General features: G+C 36.5%; 1 protein-coding gene across 14 annotated transcripts in view; it reads left to right on the forward strand.

Annotated features, from left to right (window-relative positions):
- Positions 1–19,686, forward strand: part of LOC112553497 (piezo-type mechanosensitive ion channel component 1-like) — a 90,257-nt gene that overhangs the window by 21,993 nt on the left and 48,578 nt on the right. For 5 of the 14 annotated variants that reach the window (XM_025220757.1, XM_025220758.1, XM_025220766.1 and 2 more), the window contains 14 exons: positions 523–713; positions 1,254–1,413; positions 1,790–1,891; positions 4,665–4,712; positions 6,531–6,566; positions 8,846–8,902; positions 11,013–11,231; positions 11,722–11,979; positions 12,142–12,277; positions 15,414–15,473; positions 17,419–17,558; positions 17,724–17,872; positions 18,360–18,506; positions 19,547–19,659. In XM_025220757.1, coding sequence (XP_025076542.1) covers positions 523–713; positions 1,254–1,413; positions 1,790–1,891; positions 4,665–4,712; positions 6,531–6,566; positions 8,846–8,902; positions 11,013–11,231; positions 11,722–11,979; positions 12,142–12,277; positions 15,414–15,473; positions 17,419–17,558; positions 17,724–17,872; positions 18,360–18,506; positions 19,547–19,659 — 1,816 coding nt within the window. Of the gene's footprint in view, positions 1–522; positions 714–1,253; positions 1,414–1,789; positions 1,892–4,664; positions 4,713–6,530; positions 6,567–6,589; positions 6,923–8,845; positions 8,903–11,012; positions 11,232–11,721; positions 11,980–12,141; positions 12,278–15,413; positions 15,474–17,418; positions 17,559–17,723; positions 17,873–18,359; positions 18,507–19,546; positions 19,660–19,686 lie in introns of those variants that run through there. The other 9 variants (XM_025220760.1, XM_025220762.1, XM_025220763.1 and 6 more) reach the window with 9 other exon arrangements.

Raw genomic sequence — 19,686 nt, forward strand, 5'->3', positions numbered from 1 at the left:
TATGTGGCCCCAGTCAAATCATTGTGTACTTTAAGAGATTAAAGAGTCTGATATTATCAGGGATTATGGCATATCTTTCACGGCATTAGTAGTAGGAAAGACAGAACAGCAGCCACAGCAGGAAACTGCTTGTGCAGACTGCAGTAAATGTCTAGAAACAGGAATTCAGGTAACTTGAACAGATGTTTTTAACTTAGATCAGTGCATTGCTGCACTCATGCCATTGATGGCCACCATGGGGGAAAATTTGATTCTTGCATTATAATTAAGCAGCATTGTGATCACAAAAGCTAAATAATCCTACACCTCAAATGTTTTGAAAGCCTTTGAAGTAAATCTGTGCTCAGAGTATTATAAATTCTTTTATATTTCTCGACATGAAAGGTTCTTGCTGAAAAGAGATTCATATCAGGGTGAAACCTTTGATAAGTTCATATGATTTGTGTATGCATGTTCTGTCTGTTGTATGTGAGCATGCGTTTGATACAAATCAGTTATCGACACAATGTTGCTTGCCTGCAGATGCTGGGTTCTGTTTATCTGCTAACTGGTCTGGTTCTGATGGTCATGTGGGCATGCTACGTGCCTCTTGGCAGATTAGGCCATCTCCGTATTCCACTGCTGATTTACACTGGCTGCCATATTTTGCTGCTACATCTGTACCAGTTCCAGTTTTTTCAAGGCTATGTTGCCCCATCTGGCCTGGTGCCTAGGTAGGGCTTATGAATTTGGCAGACACCCTAATTTTGAGCAAGGTTGTTGAGAATGCATTTGGACTGGTTTTATTGTGCTGTGTGCATTAAATGTTTGTGTGTAATTTTCTGCTTTATTTTAATGCCATGTGCAATCATGACATGAAATATTCATGTAGGTATAGTTAAGTATTCCTTTGTCCAGTTCTGTGTTGACCTTTATTAATAGAATTTGATCTGTAGATTTTCTATTTGTGAGAAGAAATTAAAGTGCTGTACTTCCATCTGTATTAAACATTAAAATCATTAAATTTTCTCAGTATGTACATTGTTAAGAAAATTTCTGTCAATTTCAAATGGGAATTCTCTGACTTTATTCAAAACAGAATAATAAATCTTGTTCCATGTCTTTTTCAATCAAATGGTATGTTGTTTGGTGAAAACTGTCATAAGCTGTCTTCGTATTTGCATTGCTTTACAAAGCCAAGAAAGTAAGACAATTTTTCAAGGCCTGCAGTGCTGTCATAAATGATTAAGTATTGACTCTTCACTTGTCAACAGATTGCTAGGACTTACAGGAGTGGTACGCACAGACTGCGCTGAAGTATATGGTGTGAATTTCCATTCTGAAGCAAACTGGCAGATGTTCATCAACCCAGCAGTGCTTCTTCTTCTGTACTGGATTCTTGCCTTTGAGACTTGTGCTTGGTACAGGAAGAAGGTTAGACATTTCTGTCTTTTGTGTATGTGTGTTGTCTGAGAGAGAGAGAGGGGAAATTAAGAATGAAAATGTGCCACGCACATGGATGATCCATGTGACATGTACACAAGTGGAAAAACTCTTTAGTAGCAAACACTAAGAAATTGCAGGGGAAGGGAGAATTGTGTTAACGATATTACATTGTAGGAGTTTGTTCTCCTTGTCAGCTGTCAACCTATTACTGTTTCCATTCTCTTTTCTTGAAAAAATTTTGGTAGGCGACAAACCACCATTCAAGTACCAGGTGATAGGAAACAAAATTGGACAGTGATAAACTGTAAACACGCTGCTAAATGTGCAACATGCATCTCATTCTTTTTTTCCTTTATTTTTACAGTGGCTGCCACTGAATGAAGGAACAAGTGAAAAGAAATGGACAAAACACAAGCGAGAACTCAATCCTGAACGGCAGGTACCAAGACCCAAAGACCTGGAAGAGGTTTGGTGGAATTGCCTCCATTTGTGGGCTTCACAGCTGCAGCGTGGAGTGTCCACTTGATGTAGCACTTTGTTGTGGCACGCTTACCCCCACTCGTAGTGCTGAGCCGACAGCCAGACAAGCATAGCCTTCTTTTGTGTAGACTCTTATTGTGCGCTATGTGCAATCCTTGATAGTTGTTGTAAAGCTTATTTCCTGAACTAACCCCAATTGAATCTGGTTGGCTTTTCTGCAGACCTGTTAGAGGAAAAACACCTTGATCTTGGTTATTGGCAACAAAATGATGGGACTTAGCTATTATTATTAAGCTTTGAGTAAGCACAGTTTAGCACCACTTCATGGTGGCTTTTATTAATTAGCAACATCTGTATTTTTGTGCCGCTTAGTTACATTTTAGGATGAGTTAGTAGATGGGAAGTAGTGGAGGTCTTAGTAACAGGTAAGGTTCAGGTATGTTTCGTGAAGAGAAATGAACACCTTTAGCCAAAATGGATTGTATATTTCTTTTCATTTTTGATGTACTGCTTGTGTCAGTCATTTGAAACTGTTTTTTTTTTTCCTTTTTCATTTGTGCAGCTCTGTTTTACCTTTTCTAAGAAAATTATTGAAAGCAGCAGAGGGTGGGAGGGAAATCTACTTTTTAAGATTAGTTTATCTTTATGTTTGGGTGTCAACAATTTCTTTAGACCTCCAATACAGGAGACAGGATTGGTCTGCAGAAAGCTAAGCAGATTTTTCTATATATTGTAAACTGCATGGCTTAAACCTCCAGGTACTGTCAGAAGAAATCAAGTGGACTTGTTGCAATGCATGAACTGTAAAAAATATGTTGTACCCTGAGAATGAAATTTTTTTAGCTACTTGCTGCATCTGTTTGACCTCTCAAAGATGACATGATAAGAGTTTGTCCACATTTTCACACTCACCATCTTCAACTGAAATGATGCACATGTGACTAACCACAAGAAAAGGGCTTGTAGCTATATTATAATGATACAGGTGTGTGCTGCATGAAATCAGTAAGAATTTACTTCTTTGCTTCTTGCTGTGCGGGGCTTGTTCTTTGAAATCGTCCATCAAGACACAAAGGTTTCCCTTTTTTTTTTATCTCTGGAGGAGGGTTTCCTGTGGTCATATGACAATTGACAGTGTATTCTCAATGCACTGGGATAGTGGAGACTGTGCTAGACTGTAATCATACTGTTAATGACAGTGTTTGAAAACATATTCCTCTGAAGAGATGAGACAACCATTACTCGAGTGATATAGAGTTGAAACAACCATTACTCGAGGGATGTAGAGCTGAAATGGAGGAAATACCCACTGTGTTAATAAGCTTTAAGCAATAATCTGTCTGGAACTGTTGATGTCCACTTAATCATTTTTAAAGGCTGCATGTGACAGCTGTTGGTGATATGACAAAGCAGATAAATCTTTCCTTCTGATGAACTGGTGACTTGCTCCTTAGAAATCATTTTAGTAGCCTATTTATAGTTATTCATTTTCCCACCTCCTCCAGTTTTTGCAAATAGTACATGAGTTGAAATGCAGCATGTACCATGGCTTTGGTGACTAAAAAAGCCTAGTTGCTAGGCTTTTGAGGAAGAGAATATGCAACTTTTTTCTTACCAATAAGCAAAGCTTTGGAGTGATCACCTCTTTGACCTTTTGGCTGACATCTAGCAGCAAAGGTTTACCACATCTTGCTTCTTAGTATGGTTGCAGCGGGTGTTTGAGTGAAAGCAGTAGAAGCCTATCTGCATAGCTGGCACAACAGTTTCTGTAGTTGTTCTCTCTGCATGGAGACTAGTGATGGTGATGTAATGGAAAATAGTGAAATATTGCTGGTTTTGTTTACAAGAGGAAACCTTTGATAAGTTCAGAATACCCTTATGACCTCTGCATGTATGTGTGTGTACATGCATTTGTTATTGATACATGCTGCTCCAAAACAGTAATATTTCTCTAATGTAAAACTCAAAAATATTACAAAGTAAATTTTCACTCTAATAGGCATCAAATTACTAAGCATAGTATCCCAAAACTCCCTTGTAGGTTTCATAAGCATTTTGGATTTTATTTTCTATTCATAAAACTGAAGTGCCGGTAAATTTACCAACCATCCCTTTTGTATGAGGTAGGCATACAGTCACAATAATGGTCATATATTTTAACAACCAGCTAGTTGAGGTAATGGCTTTTTCGGTTTTGTGACATTAGGGCAATGCCACCTGAAATACTGTAAACAAGAATGGTTCCTGGACAAAAGAATTGTGGGGGGAGGAGGGTCTTGTTCCTTATTTTTATGATCTTGGAAGCTTTGCGCCTGATGGCATTCCCTTTTCCAGACTTATTGGTGATCGATTTTTTTTAAAACCCTATTCTTCAAGAAAATAATTTATGAATGCAATGAATAAAACAATCCATGTTAGTAAGTCTGTGATGCGAGTGATCGTAAGCTGGATTACAAATTCTTATTTCACTGAATAGTTTTAAGTATTCTTTAAAGACTTTGTACACTGTTTAATATGCACTAAATCCATTATTTTATTATTTTTATGCAGTATCGTCATGTGACATGCCATTATAAAATTTATTTAAAATATCAACTGCTGATTTTTTAACAACTGCTGTAAGTGTTATCATTCATCTATAGGTGGAAGTATTATTTCCTTTAAGTAATCATAAATTTACAGGAATATCACCACACACATTTCAGAAACATTAATATTGCATGGCAATAGTTGTTGTTGAATTTTTTTGTTTTTAACAGAAGTTGGGGTTGTTATGGTCTCCCAAGAACCAAAAATATGATAGTGAGGTACAGTATTGAGTGAATAACAGAAACTGCATGAGAAATTACTTTTGGCTCGGTTCTTGTTGAAGTACAATTTCCTGGAATGATTTTGCCACAAATCCATAATTGTCAGGTTTCAGTGTTTGGACTTGTTCTCATGCCTTGTTTCTGGTTTGTCTTTCTTTTTCTGTTTCACACTTACTGCTTGTTTGCCAAATAAAAAAAAAGATTGTTCATAAAAGGCATTTAATCCAAGAGACTTTCAATAAACTGGACCAAATGCTGCATCAATACCAAGCATTTCCTGCATTAGCAGCTAATCATAGTTGTAAAGTGGTGTAACAAATGCTTCCAGAAACAATTTTTGACCCCTTGATTGACATTAGAACCTATGGTTCCATTTCTCCACATCATCTACTTTCTTTTCACTTGAGTGTTTTATCCAAAGGTTTGTCAAAACCACTTCACTGCATGCTTTTATGACTGCCAGATAATTGCATTATGTATTTAATGTTTAATCCTTGAAGTTCAAGCTTTTTATCGATTGATTGAAGGCAGATAATGCCACTTAAACCACCTGGCTGACCAGCTGCCCACAATGTGGAGCTTTAGTGCTGAGTGCCATATTAAGTTTTCAAGTTGCAAGCGTATGTGGGAAGCATTAGCATATGATTGCAAATGTGATCAAAGGATATTGTCGATGTCGTGATAACAAAAATTTTTTAAATAACAAATGCAAAACAGATGATTGGCAGCTTTCTTCTGGTATATCATTGCTCATAGAGGGATAGCAGTTCTATAGCCTTGTGTTCTTGTTTGTATTGTTGTTTAGTTTCATACTTCTCTAGAACAATTGGGTTGATTTCAGCTCATGACACAGAGATCATTAGGGAACAGTTGAAGCATAAAGAAAAAAGCATGTGTCAGTTAATCCCACATAATCAAATCTGGAAAATAGTGGCCTAGTATCCTTCAGCCCTTTGTCAAGAGAAATCATAAAATTAACCACCATTCATCTAATTGAAGAAAATTGTCATGTCATCTTAATTTTTTTTTTTTTTTAATTATAAAATGTTGCATAAGCATCTTTCTGTTATCAAATTTGGGCTTCATATTTTACATCTGTTTCTGTTTGGAACTCATTTCTTGGTGCTTTTTCTGTCCTTTTATATCATTGACTTCTGAAGTGTTTATTTTGCTGATTTGATCTCAAGTGTCCTTAGATGTTGGATTTGTTTTGATCTCAGAAATTCCTTTGATTTGTGCATTGATGTTAAAGTCTCTTGGAGTTTGGTTCCACAGTGGCTTTATAGCACGTACAAATGAATTAATCTTTGCTTGGGGCTACATCAAGAAATCAGTATTTCTTTTATTTTGAGTGGTGCTAACATGGGCACACCAGTTCATGTAAACAACTGTTCTGGTTCATTGGATTAATGCCATTAATTTTGCCCATCATGAATTGAATACATTATGTGTGTTGAAAGAAGAGGCTGTAGCAGCTGAAAACATAAGATGCACAGTGGCAAAGAATCAAGAAGAGCTAAGTGTCACAAATAGAATTTGAAGTACCAGGCAGTAGCTCTAAAAACACATAGTCATGGCAACAGTAATTGTTTCTGCATGTACAAGATTAACACAGGAAGTACATTATGAGGTTAGCTTCATGTATAGAGTGATGTACTTGTGGCTGCTAGCATGCCAGAGAACCAAAAGTGTTATTTTACTGTCTGTAACTGACTACTAACAAATGAAAGAAAAGTTAATCTATCAAACTGTAACACACCAGACACAGGTAGCTGGATGATTCTGAACCCTAACCTATGGTTCACCTGTTTTCAGATTCCGCTTCAATCCCGGAGATTAACAAATAAGTCTGTAAGATGTGATTTGCTTTTTTTGAAGCGCTAACTTGTTCTTTTGTTCTGTGACTTTTTATCGGGCATTTTAGGGTAGGCCTGCTCATGGTGGTATTGCACTGGTGAATGGGGGTGCTCAGTTGCAAATGCTGCTTTGATTCTGGGGAAGCTAGAAAATCTAAGGAGGTGAAGTGTCTGGAGAAAATTATTTATTTTTTGTTTACACTTTGTTTTTCAGTGTTAACTGTTTATGTCCATCTATTTTGCAGTTTTCTAGCTTTGGAAGAACATTCAAAGCTGTAAGAAAAATAAATCCATGAAGGTTTTTTAAGAGGACTGGGTCTTCCTTTGTTTAAAAGTACAGTAAACAGCATGGTACTTGAGCCATTATTAGGACCAACAAAATTCATGGGGAAATTTGGATCCCCCCATCTCATTTTTGTGTCTGTCTTTTCTACCATTGGTGTTGCATGGGTTTTGTTGCATTTTTACCCATATTTTATTTGAAGGTTATTCAATAACAAAACGTTGAACTTCTTCTTTGGATGACATGATGTCTTCATTTAATATTTAGGTTCTTATTTACTGGATTATGATATCTTTTTTATTATATGTTTCAGTGTTTTCCATTTAAAGTCAGCAGCATGCTTAACTTCATTCTTTTTTCCCCCATAATATTAGCTATATTTTAAATTAATTATATAATAATCTGTAATAATTCTGAGTTCTTTTCTCTAAAAAAAAATATAAAGAAATTGAAGGTATAAGATCATGTGTTTTTGATTGGTATCGTACTGTTTCTTGGAGGCATACTGTATGGTTTACTGTTTGCCCTGGGAAAGTCTTAATTCAAACAATGGATTTCTCATCAAAGGTTTTACTCAGCAGAGTTTATTTTAAACTTTAGTTTATACTGTAAGAGACTTAGTTCCCACACTAGATGCTTAAAAATAGGCTTTAGTAGACTTTAAAATGAAGCTTAGCGCACCACAATTAAACTGCATGTTCAACTTGTAAAGACTTGAATTGACCATATTTGCAGCAGTGGTTTGATGAAAAATGAGTGAAAATTTTAAATGATATTCAGGTACCAACTAAGTATTAGAATTCACTAGAATTTCTTGACTACATTTGAAGAAAGCAGTTTAGTAACCATTTAGTGTTTTACTGCCACACAAGTGAGCGTTTTTCATTTTTCTTTTGTTTTATTCACATGTAGGTCTGTGTTAAGGAAAACGTTTTATCAATGTTAAAGGGTTTTTTATTCGTTTTAAACAAAACCCCTTATTCCAGTTGAACTGTAAGCTGTTCAATGCGGCGAGTCCTTGGTATAGATTTGTGTTTTTTCTGTTCTGTATTGGATTGGTGGGGAGAAAAGTCCTTTTTTTGCATGAACATTTCTCTTAAACAGTTTATGTTTGGAGCCTTCTCTGTAATTTATAAAAATAAAGTTAGAACAGTAGCCTTGGTTTGGGTAAAACAAATGCAGTCAGCTTGTAAAAGCCATCATTGTATTCTACACACCATGCCATGTTTAATTTAATAAATGCAAGGTGAAGAGGGTAATAGATTATTTGCAGGCAACAAATGTGAGTTGATATAAAATGCACTTCAAATATTTTGGCGTAGATGAAAAAAAATCAGTACACTTTTTTTTATTGACTGGCAAATGGTTTAGTAATAAGATCTCCATTACTAAAAAGCATGGAAAAAGTCCAAGTTCATAAACAGGTCTCAAAATTCTTAAATTTTAAAGTCAAGTAGTTTTATTTGTTTTAAAGAAGTGTATTTAAACTTCTTTCTCATTCATGTTTGGAGACATTATTTATAACAGTCTATTAACCCTTCAAAAACAAGTTATAGTAGGGCATAAATATAAGATCAACTGAATAATTTGTTTCATGCTTTTCTCTCGTTATATTTTGTTCTACAGGAGTTTGTTTATTACAGTTGCATTTTTAATTTGTTTTTGTTTTGTTCTAGATATAACTTAAAATCTTTGATTTACTAAATATTATTGTTAAAGGCTCATTCATTACATTTAGTTCCTAATTTTACATAGAATTATCGCATGGTAAACAGGATTTTGTGAAGCTAGTTTTGAGTAGATCTACAAAGTGCACTTGTGAAAAGCATCTTGCCTGGTTTTTCCTTAAAGTATGTGCCTTTAGCTTTTGTTATAGGTTTATAGAAACATTGGTGAAAATGCATTGCCAGTAAATGTAGGTCAGTGTTTCTAGTGAGTCCTCCATATAAACAAGATCATACTTCTCACAAATCCTGGATTGTTCTAAACAGACTGGTAGCCTTGTATTCTCTGGATCTGCATATGGAGATGAAGAGGATGATCAGGAGGTGAGTACCTATAGATGACCAGTTTTAGACGCCAGCCTGACTACCATGTACATCTACTGTAATACCCTTCTTGGCCTGCATTCCAGTATCTAGATTGCTTCCAGGTGAAGCATGGGTCAAGAAGAGATTTTCTCTTGACATTTAAAAAAAAAAAGCTATTAGCTGTGAATGATGTATGCAAGCTGTGCATGGATTTCCGTAAACATTGTATTTTTATTTATAAATTATAGAGTGAGAGATATATGTATACAAATACATCTGGCAATTAGGTTGACTGGGATGTTTATTTGTGGCTGCAGCTAAGAAAGTGCTTTTTAAATTTCTGTAATACTGCATGCATTTCTTCATTGTCATCTTTGAGAGAGTAAAGCAGCAAGAGAGCCTCAGTTCTGTTTAGTTTTATGCAGAATGTTATTTTTGTCGTGCAAGACAAAGTGGTTCGCCAATTCCTTTTTTTAGATACGTGCCCAACAAGTGTGCTCAGTTTTACTGTTAGGAAATTAATTCCACCCAGCCTTTTATGTTATTTTGCTTGTTTCCAAAGTTTTAGTTTTCATTGATATGATGATAGCCTCATTTCTGTTTTGTTGCATGTTTGTGAATTGTGGTCTGTCAATGTAACATAATTTTAAACCGTGAAAGCTGATAGTTTCCTAAGAATAGATAGAGACAGTTTCTTGTCAAAGTTTTATATACTGGTTACCATTTCTTGCATGTGTTTGGTCATATTTGAGGAAAGCTGATGGGTTTTAATGGATGGACCTGGACCTAGTATGTGAGCAGTGTACCAGCATGTTCTCCTGTGGTCCTAGCCATGGATTTAATGCAAATTCTGCTTTCTACTGACCTGCATTTATCTCCACATATATCACCCAGTTATATTTGATTATTACTTTTCAGGCTCAGGTTGATATTTATCACTGTGTCATTACAATGGTCCAAAATATTTTGTGCAGATAATAACTATATAATTGTTATGCTTTGTGCGATATTATATGTGTAGCACCTTGCATATTACAGCCTTTGAATCATTTTATGACAACTAAATATTTTATATACATTCTTTATATCTCTGTTTAAATATATATTATATAATCTTTTTTATTTTTATATACTTTCAAGAATATTTATATTGCTGAAACAAGCTAACCTGATAAAAATTGGTGGGTGTCCATGGAAGTGATGGTGGTGTTAAGTGCATTTAAAACCACATTTAGAATGCAGTTCAGTGCTTCTTTTGTACATGTACTATCAATCAAGATGTTATTAATATCTGGAGGGAAATGCTAACATAGTATCTTTTGTAAAACTGATGTCACATTCTAAACTTTGAACTCTATTTGCCAGGTGTAACCAAGATATGATGATGATTGTCTCCTATGACCATGTAATTGTGTTCGGTGCATAGAATTTAGCTGCTGATAAGTTATTCCATGCTTGGCACTGTGCAGTGACATTGAAATTATCTTTAGTATACTGCTAAGAGGATTCTGATGCCAAAACATTTTTTTTTCAAGGCTATGGCATAGGATAACTTTCACCAATCTTTGGGGAGCTTTCGTATATTGTCTCACATCCAGTTCTTGGCCTTAACCTCAGTTTTTGCATTTGAGTGCCTCTTTGTCTTTGGTCCACCACTCTTATTTTGAACTTCAGAAATCTAGAGAAACATTGTTTGCATTTTGCCTTGAACACAGGATATTAGCCTTTGCTTTATGAGGGGTGGTCCAGTGGCGCAACAGTTAGCACTTGTCACCAATACAGTGAGGGTTGGCTGTCCTGGGTTCAGATCTCATCTCATACATGCTGGTCTTTCTCTGCATGTGGCATCTGTTTACAGGGCTGGCTGCCTTGCCATAATATCACCTTAATTGGTGGCGTGTCCTAAAACACCAATTCCCCCTCCCCCTTCACTTTATGAGGCCAGCTGATTTCTTATTGCATAGCCTTTGTTGCTGGCTTACCCCTTCCAGCTCATCTTAAGCAGAAGTTTTGACTTCTTAAATTCTTTTCTTCATCTTTTTCTTTTAACATCTCCTAAATGTCTTTGCTGCTGTGTACATGTGTGTGTGTAAAATGTATCTGTCACATTACAACCACAACCTTGCAGCGGCTGGTGGAGGAACTGGAGGGAAATGCTAACTATAACAGCACAGCTCAGGCAGCTCAGGCAGCTCAGGCATCGACATCAGCAAACCAGGAAGAACAAGAAGACATTGTTGTGGCAAGTCTGGAGAGACCAAGAAGAAAGTCTAAACGATCCCCTATCATGTCATTCTTTGTCTACCTTCTGAAACAGAGCTACATTATTACACTTATTGTGATGATGGTAAGAATGCTAATTAGGTGTAGGTGGGTGGGCGGTGTGTGCGTGCATGCCTGTGTGTGCATGTGCATATCTGTGTGTATGTGTATGCTTGCAGGCATTTAATTTTATTGTTTGCATATAGTGTTTTATTAATACAATAAAATAAATGACTCTTTGTTCACAAAAAGTTTGAAAAGAAAAGCTGTAGTCCATAAAATGAGACTGATGGTCTTCAGTAGTGAACAGTATTGTGCACATTTTTGGCCAGTGCTATGATCTTTTATTATAATTAGAAGAAAATTGAAAAAAATTTATTTTCACAAATCTTGGCCCAGTATTTAAGTAATTAGAATAGCCTAACCAAATTCTTTTTAAAAATAATGTTTACCTGTTGTACATCAAGTCAAAACTTTTTCCCTTTATAAAAACAAATGTTAGACCAGTTCTGGACAAAAACATTGTCAGCAGTTGACCTTTGTGGGGAAAATACAGTTTCTTGGCCATTTTACAGGGATGGAGTATCAAGTTCCACAGTTGGATGGCTTTTGTGCTGCTGCTGGCTGCCTGTCTTCTGTGGATGATGCCGAACTCTCGCCGGGCCACACTGGTGGCCTCCCCTATGCTTGTGCTGTATGCAGTATGCCTGTTCCTGGCTACCTACATCTACAACATCAACCTTCCTGAGTTGCCATCACAATTTGGCGAGGTGCAAGCCCGTGAAATAGGACTAATACGATCGAGTGTAGCACCAGAAGACCTTGCTATTCAGGTAAGTCCGGAGACTGTGTTTTAGCTCAAGCTATAGAGCACCTTTTTTTGCTTAACAGGGTAAAACTTAAAATTGTCAAACAATTTTTAAGCTCTATTATCAACAGTATGAATGAATTTTCTAATGCTCATGTGGATGTGCTTTTGTTTTTTTTCTTGGCAGCTGTGCTTCTTAATGTTCTTCTTCATGACCCTGCGTCAGTTCATGCAAGAGCGCAGCTCGCCTAGTGAAGGTGCTTTTGCTGACAGCTACCAGCTAGAGTCTCGTGAAGAGCAACAGCGCCCGAGCTTTTCTGCACGTAGGTACACTGTGACCTATGAAAGTTCCTTTTTAATGACACATTTGTTGCTACTTTTTTACACAAGCAGAAATTATTTGATGCAGATATTATTTACGTGTATTAAGAACTATTAGGTCCGTTTAAAATCTCTTCTGGTGAAAATGCTTCTTTTGTAGAAGAAATGAAAGATGTTGATTTAATATATAGTACATAGTGATTTAATTTCTTTTTCTTTTCATCATTCTTGTCCTCTTCAGTAAAAATTCAAGCAAACTGTCTTGAAACAAGTACCAATTGATCCACTTATAAGACTTCATTGTATTTTAATAAGATGGAACAAAGCCAGTTTTATCCAAAACCCCAAACTGGACCATTTCTAGGTCCATTTGTTTATCAACTTACATTTTAAAATGTCATACTCAGAATTTCTTACCTTCATGCATATAACTAAATTTTTACTATAAATTAGACTAACTTATCATAACCGTGAGTTGGTGGCATAACTAGTTAATGATGAGTAGCAGAAGAGGGGAATTGAATGTTACATAAATGGCTGGATGAACATGGCTACAATTATAGGGCTAAGGTTAATAACTCTACATATTTTTTGGCTGATTGGTACAATAAACAGAGGTTACATCAAGTACAGTAGAATCCATTTTTTATTTATAATTTGAATGGTAGTTGAGGTGTGTTATTATGGAGGGGGGAACAGAGTTTTCCACATTGTGATATGTGTACTTCAATTTTTATTTAATAAAGTAACAAAATTGAACTGCATAAAAAAATATATATAAACTATTTTTTTTTTAAAGTACTGCCACTATATTGTCAGTGGTTTTTTTTAACTGTTGTCACAGAGTTGTCTCAGTGGGTTTTTTAACTGTTGACAATGAGCTGTCACATTGTTTTCAGTTTTTGTGTCTACTTTGTGACACAGTGTTTGTTCTTTTTTTTTATTTTGGAGCTATGACATTAACTTACTAATCAGTGCATTAAAAGTGTGGCATTAGTTGAAACTGTTTTTTGTTTCAAAAGGAAATTTTTTTGTTTTGCTTTTTATATGCATAGCAAACCCTGGTATATAGCTCAGTGTTGTGATCGGATCTGAGCTTTATTTGGTGTTGGCAACATCCTGTAATAAATCTAACCATTGAGTGGTTTGTTGTGGGCAAAGCTGCATTGTCCAAGGGTAAGGCTTATAGTTATACATGTGGCCTCATTTTTGTGTAGCTCCTGACATTTGTGCTTTGTCAGAGTGCTCCTAATTTTTGTTTGCTTGTCCTTGTCGCCCAGACATGCCTGTGTGGTGTCTAAGAAAAGTGCGCTGCTCTATCTGCAGTGTTTGAATGACAGGAGAAGCAGAATTAAACTAAGTGTTGCCCCAAAACTACAAACTCTAACACTCTAGAGTGCTGAAGCAGTTTTACTGACACAGCTAAGGAGGAAAGAAAATACAGCAATTGTGTAGTTCATTTCATCCTTCTTGATTATCCTCTATAACAGACCTGGGCAAAGGCCGGCCCGCGGGCTGCATCCGGCCTGCCTCCTGTCTCTGACCGACCCGCCCGCTGGCCCACCCGCCAGTATATATACTATATATACAGTATTGGGTAAAACTGAGTTAACTATATTAGTCCTGCCCTCTAAAACCATCCCAATTTCTCATGCGGCCCCTTGGGAAAATTAATTGCCCACCCCTGCTCTATAATTTACTTTCTTTCTGAGAGAGAAAGTGAAAGAAAAAGTGTGTATGTATGTGCTTGCGTGTGTGTGTTTTATTTTCTGATCAAAAGTAGACTTGTCCTTTTATCATTTGGAAGAGTATTTTGAACTGGTGCCATTTCCTTAGTTTGTCTTAGTTTTAGTTTATTCCTTGTTGCTCCCTTGAGGAGCTTAGGGCCGCAACTTAGTTTATCTTGCCCTAGCAAAAACATTGTTTTAAGATAAGAATCTTAGATAGGAAGAAAGCGGAAGCTTTTTGGGTGAGAGTTTTCTTATGGTTCCATTGTTATTCTTTAATAGTTCACAGATAGCATATTTATGCACATGGGAAAAATAAAGTTTAATGCAAACGAAGATTTAATACAAATTTTCACATTTAGTGCTGAATCTGCTCACTTTTTTATTCTAAAATAAGAAAGTAAATTCTTCATTTATAGAAAAGAGTAAATTTTCTTACAACTGACATAATTAAATCACTTTATTAAAAAAAAGCTCATACATAGATGCACAGCTTACATCTCATCAACCCATTTTTATCTCTGCAAAAAAATTTATCATTTATCTTGAAAACTTTTACTATTAAAATTTTGCTCTGTTTAACTTCTTTTTGCTTAATTTTCCTTGTAACTTAATCAGTGAATCTTTCCATGGATTATTGCATAGTCACTGAACAGTCTTATCTCTGAGCATGTAAGAAGTGGTAAGAATTGGTCTCTTCAGCACCCTAAAATAAAAACCGATCTCTCAGCTTGAACTGAAACATAAAAAAAAAAAATAGCAGCAGATAAACTTTCCAAAAAGAGCCATGTACCTCTACACTTGATTAAGAATCTATATATGAAGAAACCATGTACCACTAAACTTAATGAAAAACCCATATAAAAAGCATCATAAACATTGTGACATGTCATACCAGGAAAAAGTTTGGTTCCCAAATAATATATAATTCAAAATTTATTTCATTTCAGTGTTAAGTATAATTCTTGGTTTTTTTTTTTAATAGTGCTCACTTTATGTAATCTGATGCATGACCTTTCAAAAATGTCTGACTGCCTTTCCTTCAGCACAGCTTGAATATGGGGATTTTTCCGTGGGACAGCTCTAGAATGACTGAGTGTCAATAATGCATAAAGGATTCAAATGAAGGACACTGTACTACTGAAACTGCTTGCATGTTGAAATCACTATAAACATGCGTATCTTAGGCTGTTACTGCTTCTTCTGTGCAGCATATTCATGGGTGGAAGGGAAGATTGAAGATAGAGCTTGCAGCATGCACAGAATAACATGAAAGAGAGATGTGTTGGAAGCAAATATTTCTAATTTGATAATTTATGTGTGATGAACCAAGTTGCAGTTTGATGTCTGAAGTTGTATGTCTATAGTAGTTCTTTGTGGTCTGATGGCAAAGTGCATGGTTTGATGACAGATCGGCCATTTAACACCCAGATTAGTGAAGCCTATGACAGCTACACCATTCGTGTGTTGGGTAAACAAGTCGTGTTTCTTTCTTTTGCTTGTTTACTTTCTCCCTCCTGCATGCTTGTTTCAGATAAAATAAATGTCTGTTTCACGTACCTGTTCTCTGAACAATTTTTGTCAGTTTATAAAAACATTTATTAAGATATTTGTTGCTTTGACCCTGCATGCTTGCTTTGCAGTTTTCATCCACTAACCGATAGTCCTGGCTTTTATATTTTTGATACTCATTTGATTGTCGTTACTTTCCAGCCTGTACTGTCAGTTACATTTTGTTTTTTTGAAGGAGGACTTAAACATTGCAGTTAAGGCCAATAGTTCCTACATTCCTAATACACCTTAACATGACTCTTTATCAGTACTCGGATTACTTGTACAAGAGGGAGCTATATGTCTTGTGACTACTTTTTTTGCATATTTATATAATAATTCATCACCATACCCCTTTTGCTGCATTGACTTTTATCACTGCAGCACTAACCTTTATCACTGTAGCATCAACCTTTACAGTTCATGTATTTGTGGTCCAAGTCTTCTTTCTCAAACAGTTCTTATGTTTAATTCAAAGGCACATAACCCTTTGAAACATCTTGAGGAAATGTTCCCCCTCCCCTCCAAGTTCTCATTGCTGTTCAGAAAAATGATTTGATACATATGGGTGGACCATCATGAGATGATTTCTATGATTATGTTCTGGTTGCCATGTACATTCCTCGCTTTTGGTGGAAGTTTTATTCATTTAGTCATCTATTATTTGACAGTTTTTTTTATCTTCAATGACAGTGGTTGTTATGGTGATTAATGGGCTTTAATCTGTTTGCATCTAAGTAAACTCTAAGCTTGCAGGTGTCACTGCTCACAGTCACTGTGCACATGTGTGTGTGTGTGCATGCATATGCACATGGGTATGGGTGTGTGTATGCATGTAGAGAGTGTTGTTACTCACCAACAGGCCATTGTGTGATATCCTTCTGTGTTTCTAATATTGCATGCACCTTTGTGTATGTATGTACAGCACTTGGAACAACATTGGGAAAGATGCTTTATAAACATACTTCATTATTATTATAGTGACAAGAATTTTTTCCCTAAAACTGAATTGCAGAAGCAATAGTGGTTTCATATTAGACATAGTGTGCCTTGCGTTTTGACATGATGTAGCTGGTAATCTGTAGTAATAGTAATATGTCTGCAGTCTTCATGACCTATTAGTGAAACATAGAATTTAGTACAAGAACTTAGTACACTTACATAGGGTTTCCCTGTAGAATACTGCAGCTACCTGAGTTAATAGAATGTAAGAAAAAGCTTTTTCCACACACACACACATGAAGCATCATTATGTTCAGGTCTTGATGGTTGATCTTTATTAGGAACCTTGGGCCTGACAGCAATTCTTACTCCATCAGCTACAGTTGTATAAGGGAAAGTTGTATAAGGGAACCCATGCTAATTGCACAATAGATTTTTCTCTGCCATTTAATCTAATAAAAATTAATAATTGACTAGTGTGACTGTTTCTCAAATTTCTCACTGTGATATGTTCTAAGCTTCTAACAGCATTCAGCAGCTAAAAAAACAACCTCTAACAGAATCGCTGAGGACTGTTACAGGGAGAAAAGCCAGTGGCTTAACTGACAGACCAGTCATGATGTTTTTTTGCTAGTCTTTTTCTGCCCATTGTAGCAGCTTCTGTCATGGTAGATGCAAGCATGCTTTATGTAATTGTAAAATGTTTTGCATCTTGTAGTAACGTCAGTTTTTAAAAATTATCATTTAAATGACAGAAATTTGTTAATGCAAAATATCCAATAATTGTTTTTTCTGATTGCTTGCTGTTGTCAAAAATGTTTTGTTTGCATTTGACACTCATCTTGCTAATGGAATAATAAAAAGCAAGACTGGAAACAAAGAAAATGGGAACAGGTTGTAAAATCAAACCTCACTGTCAACAGGGCACTTTTTCTGGGTAACCATGTGCAAATACTGGATCTTCGTGTGTGCAAGCATGCTGTTACTGATATCAATTCAGGAAGTGGTCATCTATCGCATCATCTACCTGATCTTTTTTCTCCTATTTGTTACCACATTCCAGGTCAGTGGAGTCTAAGATTTGTTTTATTTTTTAATGTGGTTTTGTTTTTTTAGGTGACAAGAATGAGGAGTGGGCAAAGGATATATAATTCTTAAGTGTGGCTCAGAAAGATATATGACCAACATTTTGGCAGAGTAGTTACCCTGTGTTTAACCTTTGCTGCAGGTCTCGTATAGCTTGTGGCGAGCATTGATGTTCATATTCTGGTGGGTGGTCATTATTTATTCCATTGGAATCCTGATCATGATCTACACGTTCCAGTTTGAAAAGTTTCCTGCCTACTGGCAGAACAGCACTGGCTGGAATAATGAAACGTAAGTGCAGAGGTCTTTTATGTCTGTCTAGTTAATGCATTTGGACTCTCATACAGAATAATCATAATGTATTCAGAAGCATTTCATTAAAGGCTAACCCAAGCTTAAGAGATAGTTTACAAAAAGTTGGTTTACTTTATTACAAGATAGCAGCTCCTGAAATGTGGGTAAAACAGTTCAGTTAGTTGGTTGAGATGCATACCTATGAACATCAGAATTCTCCTCAGCTTTTTTTGGAAGGAGGTAAAAATCTTGTTTTCTACAACATCTCTATAGAATACTTATTGTTATGGTAATATTTTAATCATGTGAGCAGTGTGACTGTTGCCTTTATGAATATCAATGTCAGAAGTTTGAATTTATGTCAACACACATGTTCTTCCACCCGTTCCCCTAACCCCCCAAAAAAGCTTTTTGATTGGCTGAATTTTCTTTCATTCTTCATTTTGCTTTAAGTAATTTTTTGTTATATCCATTTCCACATTAGGCTGGCGGACATTGGCCTAGAGCAGTTCAACACTACAGACCTCTTTGTGAAGCTGTTGACACCAACCTCATTCCTCATTGTCATCATCCTACAGGTCCACTACTTCCATAAGCCCTTCCTGCAGCTTTCTGCTCTTGATAGGTTTAGGTGAGTTGTTGCTTGCTGGCTTGTGACTGTATGTCACCTTGAAGTAACCTGTAGGTGAGTTGGTGCAGATTTGTGATTGCTTGTAACTAGAGGTAACTTTTCTCACACTCATAGGACACCAGGAAGCTCTCTACTTTTAATAGTTGGGTAACGTAAAATGGTCTTCTTTGGCCATGTGGCCTGGCACGACACATTGTTGAAGTTTATCCTTCAAGGTATCTTGGAGGGTAGTCAACGCCACAGTGGCCAGAGAAAGAACTGACTTAAGAACATCAAAGACTGGACTGTACAGGACCTGCTCACTATTGTCCAAAGTAGGGAAGAGTAGCGAATACTATCAGCTAACATGTCTATCCATGTGCTCCCCCAATGACAGCTGCCAGTGAAGAGACTGTCGCTTGACGCGGTCAGGCATCGCTGGACTTGCTCTCTCACAGGCACACTCGCAATCACACAGGCAGACTTCTATACGCCCACCATGATCAACAAAGTCAATCACTGGACACAAAACATGAAGCTCTTCTCTATCCTCTGGTCTGGTTCCGGACCTTCAATATATAGTCCCGGTCTAGGGACTAGGGCCTTCGCTCTTCATACGCAATATGGTCTCCACCTCCATGTCTTACGTCAAGGCCAGTGACCACATACCCTATCAAGTACAACAGGGACGGCTGACTGACTCACCTTTTTCTCTCTTGCCTCGGTTGTTTCTATGTCCATTTCTTTGCCTGTTTGTTAGATAAAATAGGCTTGATGTATGTTGTTTGGATAAGGAGGGAGGCTAGGCTGTTTGTCATGGGTGAGTGTTTTATTTATGCGTTCAGTTGTTGTCACCTTTAGATTTGTTGTGCATATGATGTTGTGACTAAATGCATGATGGGTTGCAATATAAATTGGGGGAGAAGCATAATCATGATGGGGGTAGTTGAATTAAAAAAATAAAAAACACCAAATTTCTTCCCTGCTCCTCAGCCATTAATTTTCAGATCTGTTCAAGGTTGCCTTCATAAAAGTGAGAACCATGTTCCTGTTTGTTTCAGGAGTAAAGACACACCAGATGTTTGTCAAGCTCCTGAAAGAGATACAGAACTCTCGGCCAGCCAGACCGAGACAGAAGCAGACGATGATGAGAAAGAGACACAAAAGAACCAATGTAAGCTGAAGCAGTCAACAAAACATC

Source organism: Pomacea canaliculata, linkage group LG12 (assembly GCF_003073045.1).
Source record: "Pomacea canaliculata isolate SZHN2017 linkage group LG12, ASM307304v1, whole genome shotgun sequence".
NCBI classification, from domain to species: domain Eukaryota; kingdom Metazoa; phylum Mollusca; class Gastropoda; order Architaenioglossa; family Ampullariidae; genus Pomacea; species Pomacea canaliculata.